Source organism: Notolepis coatsorum (genome assembly GCF_963971535.1).
Source record: "Notolepis coatsorum genome assembly, chromosome: 1".
Classification (NCBI taxonomy): Eukaryota; Metazoa; Chordata; class Actinopteri; order Aulopiformes; family Paralepididae; genus Notolepis; species Notolepis coatsorum.
This window is the reverse complement of record NC_140165.1, coordinates 152,783,966-152,796,369: the sequence shown is the minus strand read 5'-3', so window position 1 is coordinate 152,796,369 and position 12,404 is coordinate 152,783,966. Positions and strand designations below refer to the sequence as shown.

The 12,404-nt window shown below is 42.8% G+C and overlaps 1 protein-coding gene across 1 annotated transcript in view; it reads right to left on the bottom strand.

The window, feature by feature from the left end:
• gcn1 (GCN1 activator of EIF2AK4) overlaps positions 1 to 12,404 on the bottom strand; it is a 111,432-nt gene that overhangs the window by 93,304 nt on the left and 5,724 nt on the right. The window contains exons 5-6 of the mRNA XM_084327530.1: positions 2,759 to 2,867; positions 263 to 361 (exon numbers count right to left, since the gene is read on the bottom strand). Of these exons, the coding sequence (XP_084183656.1) occupies positions 263 to 361; positions 2,759 to 2,867 (208 nt within the window). The remainder of the gene's footprint in view (positions 1 to 262; positions 362 to 2,758; positions 2,868 to 12,404) is intronic.

Genomic DNA, 12,404 nt, shown 5'->3' with positions numbered 1-12,404 from the left:
ATGGGGGTGGCGCCCCTCCAAAGCGCAGACCCCCGACGCTGAAAGATCGCGCCGCGCAGGTGAAAAGATGCGACTGCCGTTACCTCGAGTATCGGAGGGGACTCGTGCTATGTATGACTTAGTCCACATTGTAGCCGGCTTGTGGGAGGCAAGAAACAGCGTTCGAGGGAGGGTTGAATTGGATGATACGAAATTGGGATGGGAGAAAAAATAGAAAATGGGAGAAAAAAAGTGGATAAAAAAAAAGGTGCAGCCTACTCACTTGCTTCCAGAGTTGGCTGAGATTCTTCAAAGTTGACTTCACAGCTGTTCTTTGAGCCCCTCCCACCACCTCAGCCAGCAGAAGACTCTGCACCTCTACCTAGAAAAGCAGGCAGCAAGCTGTTTAATGACAACAAAACCAACATCTACCGCTAACAACACTTAAATACATAAGTACAATGCATCAATAGAAAACCATGTGACAATACATTAAATAGTAAGTGCATCAAGAAGCACACCAATATACTATGAAGAAATGGAGCACTTAGGCTAAGAATTCAGTTTAGAATAGAATAGAAATACTTTAATCATCCAGAGGGAAATTTGGCACTACAAATCGCTCACAGTAAACATTTAGGTAGACAAAACAAAGTCACTAATAAGAATAACAAACAAATTGCCAAAGAATAAAATAAGCCTAAGAATACAATTATAATAATAAAATACAGTCCGGGATTCACATTTCCTAGGGTGGGAATCACCAGTTTCATCACGATACGATACGATATATCGATTCTTTGGACAACGATACGATATTTTCCGATATCACAAAGTCTGCCACGATACGATACGATTCGATTCAGGTGCCTGCGATCGATATGAGACGATATTATATGCCCATTTAACACAATCGGTAACATTTAAATCAACAAAAAAAAAGGCAATGGAAATATCATTTGACATTTTTATTTTTGATCTCTTCCAGACATTTAAATGAAAAACAATCTATTGTTTTTAATACAAATAGGCCTCCTGTTCACTGTTTTTGGTTAGTTTTTCTTTTTTTTCGATATTAATATCCTATCACAGCGCTGTATTTTGGCTGGAAAAGGCATATTGGGAGTCAGAAGGTGCAGTACCGGCCAGATCCTGTTAGTGGGGCTATCTCGAGAATGCAGTAACCCCCCCTCCTTCCCAGTCCCTAGTGGATCTCTGCTGTTCTCTCTATCAGCTTAGCTAAGTTAGCTCACGCTAACGCAACGTTAATTTCGGTATTTAACGCGACGTGGGCATAAAGGAATGGCGAGGATGGAAAGCATGTTAGATGCATTTGACCCCTTGTGGGGGAAAAAACAGGCACTTATTTCAGGCAAAATAGGCGGACTCTGAAGCAATGCTGGCTAACGTCTACACACGCTGAGCTACGCTGAGCTGCGCTGAGCTAATGTTGCATTTACGTTGCATCGATCCTATTTGATAATAGATCGATATATCGATCTGCATCGATGTATCGTCCCACCCCTTATATACATTTATAATTTATAATTTAGGACCTGCTCCGAGGTCATCAATTGGCACACATGCGATGCATGCATGCAATTCGTATCTGCGATTAACCCATCCCGTCGCCCTTCCCCCCCAAGGGCAGCCGGGAGCAGACAGGCGTCAACGTGAGCCGCGCCAGGGGACCAATCCAAGTGCTCCTGTCCGTCTTCGTCAAGGACGCCACAGCGTTAGCGATCTTGTTGTTGTGCATGTTTTTCCATTGGGTTTATCTTATCGGGGGGGAAACCCTTGCGAGCACGGGGAGAACATGCAAACTCCACACAGAAAGGCCTGGGAGATACCCCACCTGGGTAACTGGCATCATGGAAACCTGGTCCCCAAGCGGGAATCGAACCCTGGACCTTCTTGCTGTGAGGCGACAGTGTTAACCACTACACCACCGTGCCGCATACATTCTAATATATAATACAGTAAAATCTACAGTAAGTGTACAGTAAGTGTAATATTGACAATGTTGTTTTAAAAGTAAAAGTCCAGGAAGATGGTAACTGTCACCCTGTGCTCAGTGAGGCAGTGCTGCATTGTAAAGTCTGGCCTTGGCATGTTGAAACATCCTATTGCCTTTTCCAAAACCCATGGGGGGGTCAATATGAGAAACCGGAATAAGATACCAGGCTGGGATACACCGATATTACCTACGATAAAGAGTCATGTACCAGGGCTGTCAATTGACATATCAAGCCCTGCCCTCTTTTCTTGATCCTGCAATCACAACTGTTTTTTCACTCTGACAAACTTTGATGGGTTTATATTCTAGCATTGCTAGGTGGTTTGAACCAACATTAAAAGCTTAATTTGGGGTGTAAAAGACTTTATGGCCTCATAAAATCTGAGTATAGTGCGTGATCGTGTATTTTGTATGTGGTTGTGTTGGCTGTAGCGGTACCCACATTTTTGCATTTGTGTGTGTGTGTGTGTGTGTGGGGGGAAACCCCACGGTACGCTACTGAAATTGATGGATAATTATCGGCCACTGACATCGGTAAATTTGATCTTATCGGCCGATACGATTGCAGTCACATATCGGCCGATACCGATACGCGACCAATATATCAGTGCACCCCTACTCAAAAACCCCCACAGTTTTACACATTTTATGAGCACAGAATTTAGCTCACTGCTTGTGTTATTTATTTTCTACAATATGCTAGTCTCTGTTCAGGGGTGCTAAGGGCAGTGGATCTGGACAAGAAGCCACTGTGTAACTGACCATTTTCTTCCAGATGGGTCCCTCTCTCTTCTCTGGAGTGGAGAAGGCACTGCGGATCAGGAGGCACGTCCACGCCAAGCCGGTGAAAGATGCAGAGCCTGAACTCTTACTGAATATTCAACATACAAAGACAGCATGACTCAGAAGTGGAAAACAATAGTGCTCTTAGAGAAGCAAACTGAATGGTGTTGTAGTGAAGACCAACGGAGTTGAGACCGAGACAAGACAAAGAACTGTCGAGATCAAGAGACGGTTGAGACCGAGACCAAGACAGAAATCTCATCTGTGAGACTAAACGGAATGTACAAAAATCTTTCAGTTGCTTGCTATATTGCAATGGTATATACATTCATTATTGATTGATTGATTGATTGAAAACTTTATTAACAGATTGCAGAATGGGTACAATACAGTACAGCTCAATACACACAATTGTTAAGGGGATGCAGACCAGAGAAAGACTTTCGTCTTGTTTACATCAGGGTCCCCCATTTTCAATTCATCAGGACATATATGACATACATGACATACAGATAGTCAGTACTGCTACATCTATACATTTATGACATACCAGATTTGCAAATACAGTACTGTTTGTGATACAGAAGGAGTCAAGAAAAGGGAGTACCGGTATATACATTTGACGTAGAAACTGTACATTGGAGGAGGTTGGGTGGGGGGGGTTGGGTACGTTGGGATATTGACAACCATACTGGGCAATTTACATTGGAGGTGGTTGGGGGGGGGGGCACACTGTATAAACAAGCAAAACTGTACATTGAGGGGGGGGGGGGAGACACTGTACAAACAAACAAAATTGTACATTGGACTATTGACAAAACCATACTAGGTAAATGACTGTACATTGGAGGGGGTTGGGTTAGGATATTTACAGGGGCCAGTGTTGAATTGCAGTCTCCCGTAGGTGTCCCTTGAGAGAGGTTTTGAAAGTGGGTAGTGATCCACATTCCTTTACAGCTTTGGGTAGGGCGTTCCACATTGATGTGGCATAATTGCGAAACGTGTTTAGTCCCTTATTTGAGCCGAATCTGGGTTTAACATGATTTGTGGAACTCCGTCTGGTGTTGTGGTCGTGGACCAGCAGGGCTGAGTCGTCCGCAAACAGGAACAAGTTGCAGTCACAAGCTGACGACATGTCACATGTCATTCACATAGTCCTTTGCAATATGTACATTTCCTAATCTTACTAGTTACGCTGCTGGCCAGTAGTAGTCATACTGTCTTTATTTATTATACTAGAGCTGTGAATCTTCACTGGCCTCACGATTCGATTACGATTCGATTCTACGATGCAGCTCAATAATATATTACATCCTCAATTTTAAAATCTATATTACTGCACATGGCTACTTTTTCATCAATTAATACAAGCAGTCAGATAAATTAACTTTTGTTAAAGTTTGTTAACACTTTAAGGACCAGCCACGAGTTTATACGTGTTACGGTGCCATGCGTTGTGGACCAGAGCCACGAGTTAACTCGTGGCAAATTGTTATTGTTTTATTCCATATTAACACTTTGGGTGCCGGGAAACGCTTTACAGCGTCTTTCCCGGCCATGCTCAAGGTGCCGAGGACGCTGTACAGCGTCTTTGATCTGTTTACATCTTTTTTCGATTTTCCCCGTCTGAACTTCACCGCCGAGCTTTTGGAAGAAAATTTTAACCGGAAACTGCATTTCCTCTCAAATTTCACTAGGTGGCAGTGTCCCCCTATTTTCTAACACTATCACAATAGGGGGAATATTGTACCCCACAATGAATCTGGCATTTGATTGGCCAGCATACCTGGCCAATGTAACCACAGGTATAAAACGTTAGCGCGATCCCAGAATCTACGAGGTTTTGGAGGAGAGAGAGAGAGAGAGATAGATAGAGCGATAGAGAGAGAGAGAGAGAGATTGAGAGAGATTGAGAGAGAGATTTGAATTGAGATCAGCCTATAGTCTATATTTATAGTGTTATACAGTATAGTGGTAGTATCAGACTAATTGTAAGGTTTCAGCTGTGCTTTAGAAAGTACTTAGTCGTGCTAAGTAGTAGTACTATTCGAGGGATTAGTGTGTAGTCTAGGTAGTATATTTCAGTAGTAGTAATAGTAGTTTGATCAGTTAGTAGTTTCATTTAGATCAGTATGAAGAGACGTAGTGTAGGAAAGCGAGGGGACAATCCGGCGGCGGGTCGCTTTGTTCAGACGAAGCTGGCGTTTGGACCCGCGGTTGTTCAAGCAGCAGCAGCACCAACAGCACCAACGTCTTTGGTAGCTCCGATCGGAGAGAGCCGTGAGACCGTTGCTGGGCCCAGTAACGCGTCTCTCCCCGGGACCGGGAGCGGCTCTACCCGACGCAGTTCGAGGAAGAGGAAGGCTGCCGCTGTGGTCATAGCTTCTTCATGCGAGTCAGGGGACAGCGATTCGACCGCCCACGAATCTGATGGGAGCGCCGATTGGGAACCACCAGGTAATTACACGGTCTTATATATATATATATATATATGTGTGTGTGTGAAACGTGTATTTGATGATTTACATACTGTGACTATGTAACGTTAGTTCGACAAACCAACGGCGATATGCATGTGATTGTGTGTGTGTGTGAAACGTGTATTTGATGATTTACATACTGTGACTGTCTATGTAACGTTAGTTCGACAAACCAACGCCGGCGATATGCATGTGATTGTGTGTGTGTGAAACGTGTATTTGATGATTTACCTACCGCTTATTCTGTGACTATGTAACGTTAGTTTGCCAAACCTAACGCTGATATGCATTTATTATATTCTAGCTCCGGAATCATCTGACGATGATCTCGGCTTGGGTCGGAGGTATGAGTCTGATTCATCGCACGATTCAGACGTGGGAGTCGGACACGGTGGTGGTCGACGGGGCAACGGTACGTCATGTTTACTAATGCAATGTGAATATTGTTTTGTGCATGTTCAAATCGATAGTTGAATGATATAGGATATAGTAGGGATGTAGAGTACAGGCCACGCGACCATGTGCTACAGTTAGGTTGTCTTGTGTGCGTGTGTGTGTGTGTGTGTGTGCATGTGCACGCCCTTTGAAGTGGCTCTTTGAAGTGTGTAGCTATCATGTAAGTGATAATAGTTGCATGCTGGGCATGATACGACGTGGTGGTGGTGGTCGACGTGGTAATTGGTATGTTGCAATGTGAATATTGTTTTGTGCATGTTCAAATCAATAGTTGAATGATATAGGATATAGTAGGCATGCAGTACAGGCCACGCTACCATGTGCTACAGTTAGGTTGTCTTGTGTGCGTGTGTGTGTGTGTGTGTGCATGTGCACGCCCTTTGAAGTGGCTCTTTGAAGTGTGTAGCTATCATGTAAGTGATAATAGTTGCATGCTGGGCATGATACGACGTGGTGGTGGTGGTCGACGTGGTAATTGGTATGTTGCAATGTGAATATTGTTTTGTGCATGTTCAAATCGATAGTTGAATGATATAGGATATAGTAGGCATGCAGTACAGGCCACGCTACCATGTGCTACAGTTAGGTTGTCTTGTGTGCGTGTGTGTGTGTGTGTGTGCATGTGCACGCCCTTTGAAGTGGCTCTTTGAAGTGTGTAGCTATCATGTAAGTGATAATAGTTGCATGCTGGGCATGATACGACGTGGTGGTGGTGGTCGACGTGGTAATTGGTATGTTGCAATGTGAATATTGTTTTGTGCATGTTCAAATCAAGATATAGTAGGCATGTACAGGCCACTACATTTAGTTACATGGATGTGTGTGTGTGTGTGTGTGTAGATGCCTCACCCCATGCCATTTGATGTGTGTGTGTATGTGTGTGTGTGTGTGTGCAGTGTGTGTACACACACACACACACAAGATCAAAAGACATGCATCCTCTCCAACACCTTTGAACTTCGCAGTACATGGTGAGGCCTCTATATGCAAATTCCATTGATTACAGCACACACATACACAATGGCATGGACACATGGCGAGGCCTATATTTAAATGCATGGTTGTGTAGCATATGTAAAATTCCATTGATTACAACACACACACATGTACATGCTTTGATGGCCGCTGATTTATTTTGTGTTCACACAGCAGAACACTCCGAAACCGAATCCGGGGCCAATACACCAACATGCTTGGGTATGTACTAACTACATTTATGTATGTGTAAATGTATTACTATTGTGTTTTGTGAGACTTACTTACTGAATGAATTTAATCCAATTCAGATTCTGGCGCAGACCCTGCAGATAGTGACGCTGAGACTGGCAACGACATAGGATCACATTCTACTCCTGCAGGTAATTGTACATGGTGGTGACTGGCTGCTGCTAGAGCCTGGGCCTGGTGGTAGCTGGCTGCTGCTAGAGCCTGGGCCTGGTGGTGACTGGCTGCTGCTAGAGCCTGGGCCTGGTGGTGACTGGCTGCTGCAGGGCCTGGGCCTGGTGGTGACTGGCTGCTGCAGGGCCTGGGCCTGGTGGTGACTGGCTGCTGCAGGGCCTGGTCTGGTGGTGATGGTGGTAAATACAATGACAATGCGTTGCCCTAGTGTAATGTATTACATCATGTGATTCTAGAACTGGATGCTAGTCTGGACATGCCGGAACCTGTTGCAGGGCGGAAACGCACATCTAAGAGCGGTAAGTTGGCCTCACTCTGCACACCACTTCCAGCTCTGACCTCTGACCCCCACACCACGTCCAGCTCTGACATCTGAACCCCACACACACTCACTCATTCACTCACACAGTTTGTAACTACGTGGCATATGAATGTCTACAGTAGGGGTGTTATAGTATATTTGTATAATTGACAGGTCGTGGAGGAGCGAAGAGCAGGGCTGCGATCCGTCAGGAAGAGGAGAATGCCTGGTCTCGTGAGGGCTGGGTGCCTCAAAGGATCCCCTTCACAGCCCAACCGGGGTTGCTCCAGGACGCCAAGGCACTCAGATCTTACCGGCCTGCGAAATGGATGGATCTGTTCCTGACAGATGCTTTTCTGAACTCTATTGTTGCCCAGTCCAACCTCTACGCTGAGCAGTCCATTGCCCGGCTGGACCCCACGCTAACCAGTAGCAGGGCACTGCTTTGGAAGCCCCTCACATTGAAGGAGCTGAAGAAGTTCCTCGGACTCCATTTCCTTAGCAGTGTCCTGCGGAAGCCTCGCGTGGACCAGATGTGGACCACTGACGACATGATGTACACACCGTACTACTCTGATACCATGCCACGCAACAGGTTCCAATTGATCTGGCGATTCCTCCACTTTGCGGACAATACTTCCCTGGAGGTTAGAGACAAATTGTGCAAAGTACGCCCTGTAGTCGACCATGTAAACACGAGGTGCAAGGAGCTGTACCAGCCTGAACGCGAGCTCGCCATTGACGAGGGGGTGATGGCATGGCGAGGCCGCCTGACCTTCCGGGTCTACAACCCCAACAAGCCCACCCGCTATGGCATCAAGTCCTACTTCCTGTGCGAATCACGCACAGGATATTGCTTTTCATTTAAGCCATATTGTCGGGAAGGCTCGATCCTGGGGGACACGGTCGTCGGTCTGCTTGGACGTCTGTCTGGGGCCGGCTATACGCTCTACATGGACAACTTCTACAACTCGGTACGTATGTCAGCCAGGCTCCGACAGTTGAGGACCGACGTCTGTGGTACCCTCAGGAAGCACCGGGGCGAGCCAGCCATCATCAAGAACATTACCAAACGTGACATCGGTGTGGGGGAGCGCATTGCGGTCAACAACAAGGAGGTCCTGATCGTGGCATGGCGCGATAAGAGAATCGTGAAGACCATCAGCAGCTTCCACGAGGACACTATGGAAAAGGCGATGGTGTGGAAGAAGCAGAAGAAGGGCAAAGCGCTGAGGGTGGAGATGCTCAAGCCAACATCAATCCTGGAGTACAATAAATTCATGAACGGCGTCGATCAGCTGGATCAAAATATATCGTACTATCCGGTTACACGTAAGACTGGAAAGTGGACCAAAAAGTTTGTGATGTATCTGATCCAAATATGTATCTTCAACGCGTTTGTCTTGTACAAAAAAAAGCACCCACAAGGGCATTACTCCAACCTCTTCCGGTTCACCAGGGCTGTGGCGCGGACCTACACAGACGGTAAGGAGAAGAAGATTCCTGGGGTGACAGCGGAGATGGAGGCGGAGGCGGAGGCAGGGGAGGAGGCAGGGGAGGAGGCAGGGGGTGGGGATGAGGAGGAGGCAGGGGCTGAGCAGGTGGGGCGTGTCGACCCTAGGGCCCCACTGGGGGACCCGCAGAGCAGATTAGTGGGTGGCTTTGTGAAGCATGTAATGGTTGCATACAAAGCCACCCCGAAGAGAAAGCTACCGTGTAGGAAATGTCGTGTCTGCAGTAGGCGTGGCATCAGGAGTGAGACCAGATATTTTTGCACATCGTGCAAAGTCCCCCTGCATCGTGACAAATGCTTCGCTCTGTACCACACAAAGAGGGATTTCTCTAAATAGTTTCTTTATTAGTTGTCATACAGAAGTACAGACTACTTCTAAATAATCCGGCACACAGAAGTACAGATTACTTCTAAATAATCCATCATTGTGTGATACAGACAGAACCATGTGTACCGGTACATAGTATAGCTAGCTGAGTGTAGTATAGTATAGTGTAGTATAGTATAGTATAGTATATTGTAGTATAGTATAGTATAGTATAGTGTATGGGTAGTTGCACTGTTTTCTGTACAAGACAAATGCGTTGAACACATGTATTTGGGCCACGGTTGTCGATATTGCATAGGCATGTTTGGACCACTTGCAGATGAGACGTTATGTTAGCGATCTAGCTGTATCGACTCCATTCATAATTTGCATTGTGTGTGTATATAGTTTTTTTTTATTTATCTTTTTCCCCCCTCATTTTTACCGTTTGCACAGAACCAATGGTTGCTGACAGTCACCCAGTTTAAAAAAGTATATACTGTAGGTAACATACCACACTTTTCTAATGCAGTCCATTGGCCTATTATTTATATACTTTGGAAGCATGTATTGGATATTTTTTGGTCCACAGATCATCTGGCGCTTCATCCATTTATCAATGGACAATGCAGTCATCGATGCGAGAGACCAAGTAAGATATGCCCTGTAGTTCATGTGACGTGAATGTTACCAGCAAACTTCTAAATGCACTGAAACAATGGTTGGTTATCCTCCAGTGTTCACTTTTTATAAGGTATTGTCTTTGTAAATTACCATAATCCTATACTGTGAATGTTACCAACAAACTCCTAAATGCACTGACACAATGGTTGGTTATCATCAGCCAGTGTTCACTTTTTATAAGGTATTGTCTTGGTAAATTACCATAATCCTATACTGTGAATGTTACCAACAAACTCCTAAATGCACTGAAACAATGGTTGGTTATCATCACAGTGTTCACTTTTTATAAGGTATTGTCTTGGTAAATTACCATAATCCTATACTGTGAATGTTACCAACAAACTCCTAAATGCACTGAAACAATGGTTGGTTATCATCACAGTGTTCACTTTTTATAAGGTATTGTCTTGGTAAATTACCATAATCCTATACTGTGAATGTTACCAACAAACTCCTAAATGCACTGAAACAATGGTTGGTTATCATCACAGTGTTCACTTTTTATAAGGTATTGTCTTGGTAAATTACCATAATCCTATACTGTGAATGTTACCAACAAACTCCTAAATGCACTGAAACAATGGTTGATTATCCTCCAGTGTTCACTTTTTATAAGGTATTGTCTTGGTAAATTACCATAATCCTATACTGTGAATGTTACCAACAAACTCCTAAATGCACTGAAACAATGGTTGATTATCCTCCAGTGTTCACTTTTTATAAGGTATTGTCTTGGTAAATTACCATAATCCTATACTGTGAATGTTACCAACAAACTCCTAAATGCACTGAAACAATGGTTGGTTATCCTCCAGTGTTCACTTTTTATAAGGTATTGTCTTTGTAAATTACCATAATCCTATACTGTGAATGTTACCAACAAACTCCTAAATGCACTGACACAATGGTTGGTTATCATCAGCCAGTGTTCACTTTTTATAAGGTATTGTCTTGGTAAATTACCATAATCCTATACTGTGAATGTTACCAACAAACTCCTAAATGCACTGAAACAATGGTTGATTATCCTCCAGTGTTCACTTTTTATAAGGTATTGTATTGGTAAATTACCATAATCCTATACTGTGAATGTTACCAACAAACTCCTAAATGCACTGAAACAATGGTTGATTATCCTCCAGTGTTCACTTTTTATAAGGTATTGTCTTGGTAAATTACCATAATCCTATACTGTGAATGTTACCAACAAACTCCTAAATGCACTGAAACAATGGTTGATTATCCTCCAGTGTTCACTTTTTATAAGGTATTGTCTTGGTAAATTACCATAATCCTATACTGTGAATGTTACCAACAAACTCCTAAATGCACTGAAACAATGGTTGGTTATCATCACAGTGTTCACTTTTTATAAGGTATTGTCTTGGTAAATTACCATAATCCTATACTGTGAATGTTACCAACAAACTCCTAAATGCACTGAAACAATGGTTGATTATCCTCCAGTGTTCACTTTTTATAAGGTATTGTATTGGTAAATTACCATAATCCTATACTGTGAATGTTACCAACAAACTCCTAAATGCACTGAAACAATGGTTGATTATCCTCCAGTGTTCACTTTTTATAAGGTATTGTCTTGGTAAATTACCATAATCCTATACTGTGAATGTTACCAGCATATAATGCACAGCAACAATGGTTGGTACTGATGACTTGTCACCCAGTTTATTGAACATATTTTACAATAAAAATGTTCATGGCATCAAAGTTTCAAGTTTTTTGCATTGTAAAGTATTCTGTATTTTATAATAATGTTGTCTGGACCTACACCAGTAGTTATAAAACTTACTTGTTCATTAGCGCCAGGCATATCAATCAAATGACCAACAAAGTAATCAATCAATCAAACAAATCAATCTATGAATCAAACTATCAACAAAACAATCAAACATTCTATCAAGCAAATGACCAACAAAGTAATCAATCAAACAAATCAATCTATGAATCAAACTATCAACAAAACAATCAAACATTCTATCAATCAAATGACCAACAAAGTAATCAATCAATCAAACCAATCAATCTATGAATCAAACTATCAACAAAACAATAAAACATTCTATCAAGCAAATTACCAACAAAACAATCAAACATTCTATCAATCAAATGACCAACAAAGTAATCAATCAATCAAACAAATCAATCTATGAATCAAACTATCAACAAAACAATCAAACATTCTATCAATCAAATGACCAACAAAGTAATCAATCAATCAAACCAATCAATCTATGAATCAAACTATCAACAAAACAATCAAACATTCTATCAATCAAATGACCAACAAAGTAATCAATCAATCAAACCAATCAATCTATGAATCAAACTATCAACAAAACAATCAAACATTCTATCAAGCAAACTATCAACAAAACAATCAAACATTCTATCAATCAAATTACCAACAAAGTAATCAATCAATCAAACAAATCAATCTATGAATCAAACTATCAACAAAACAA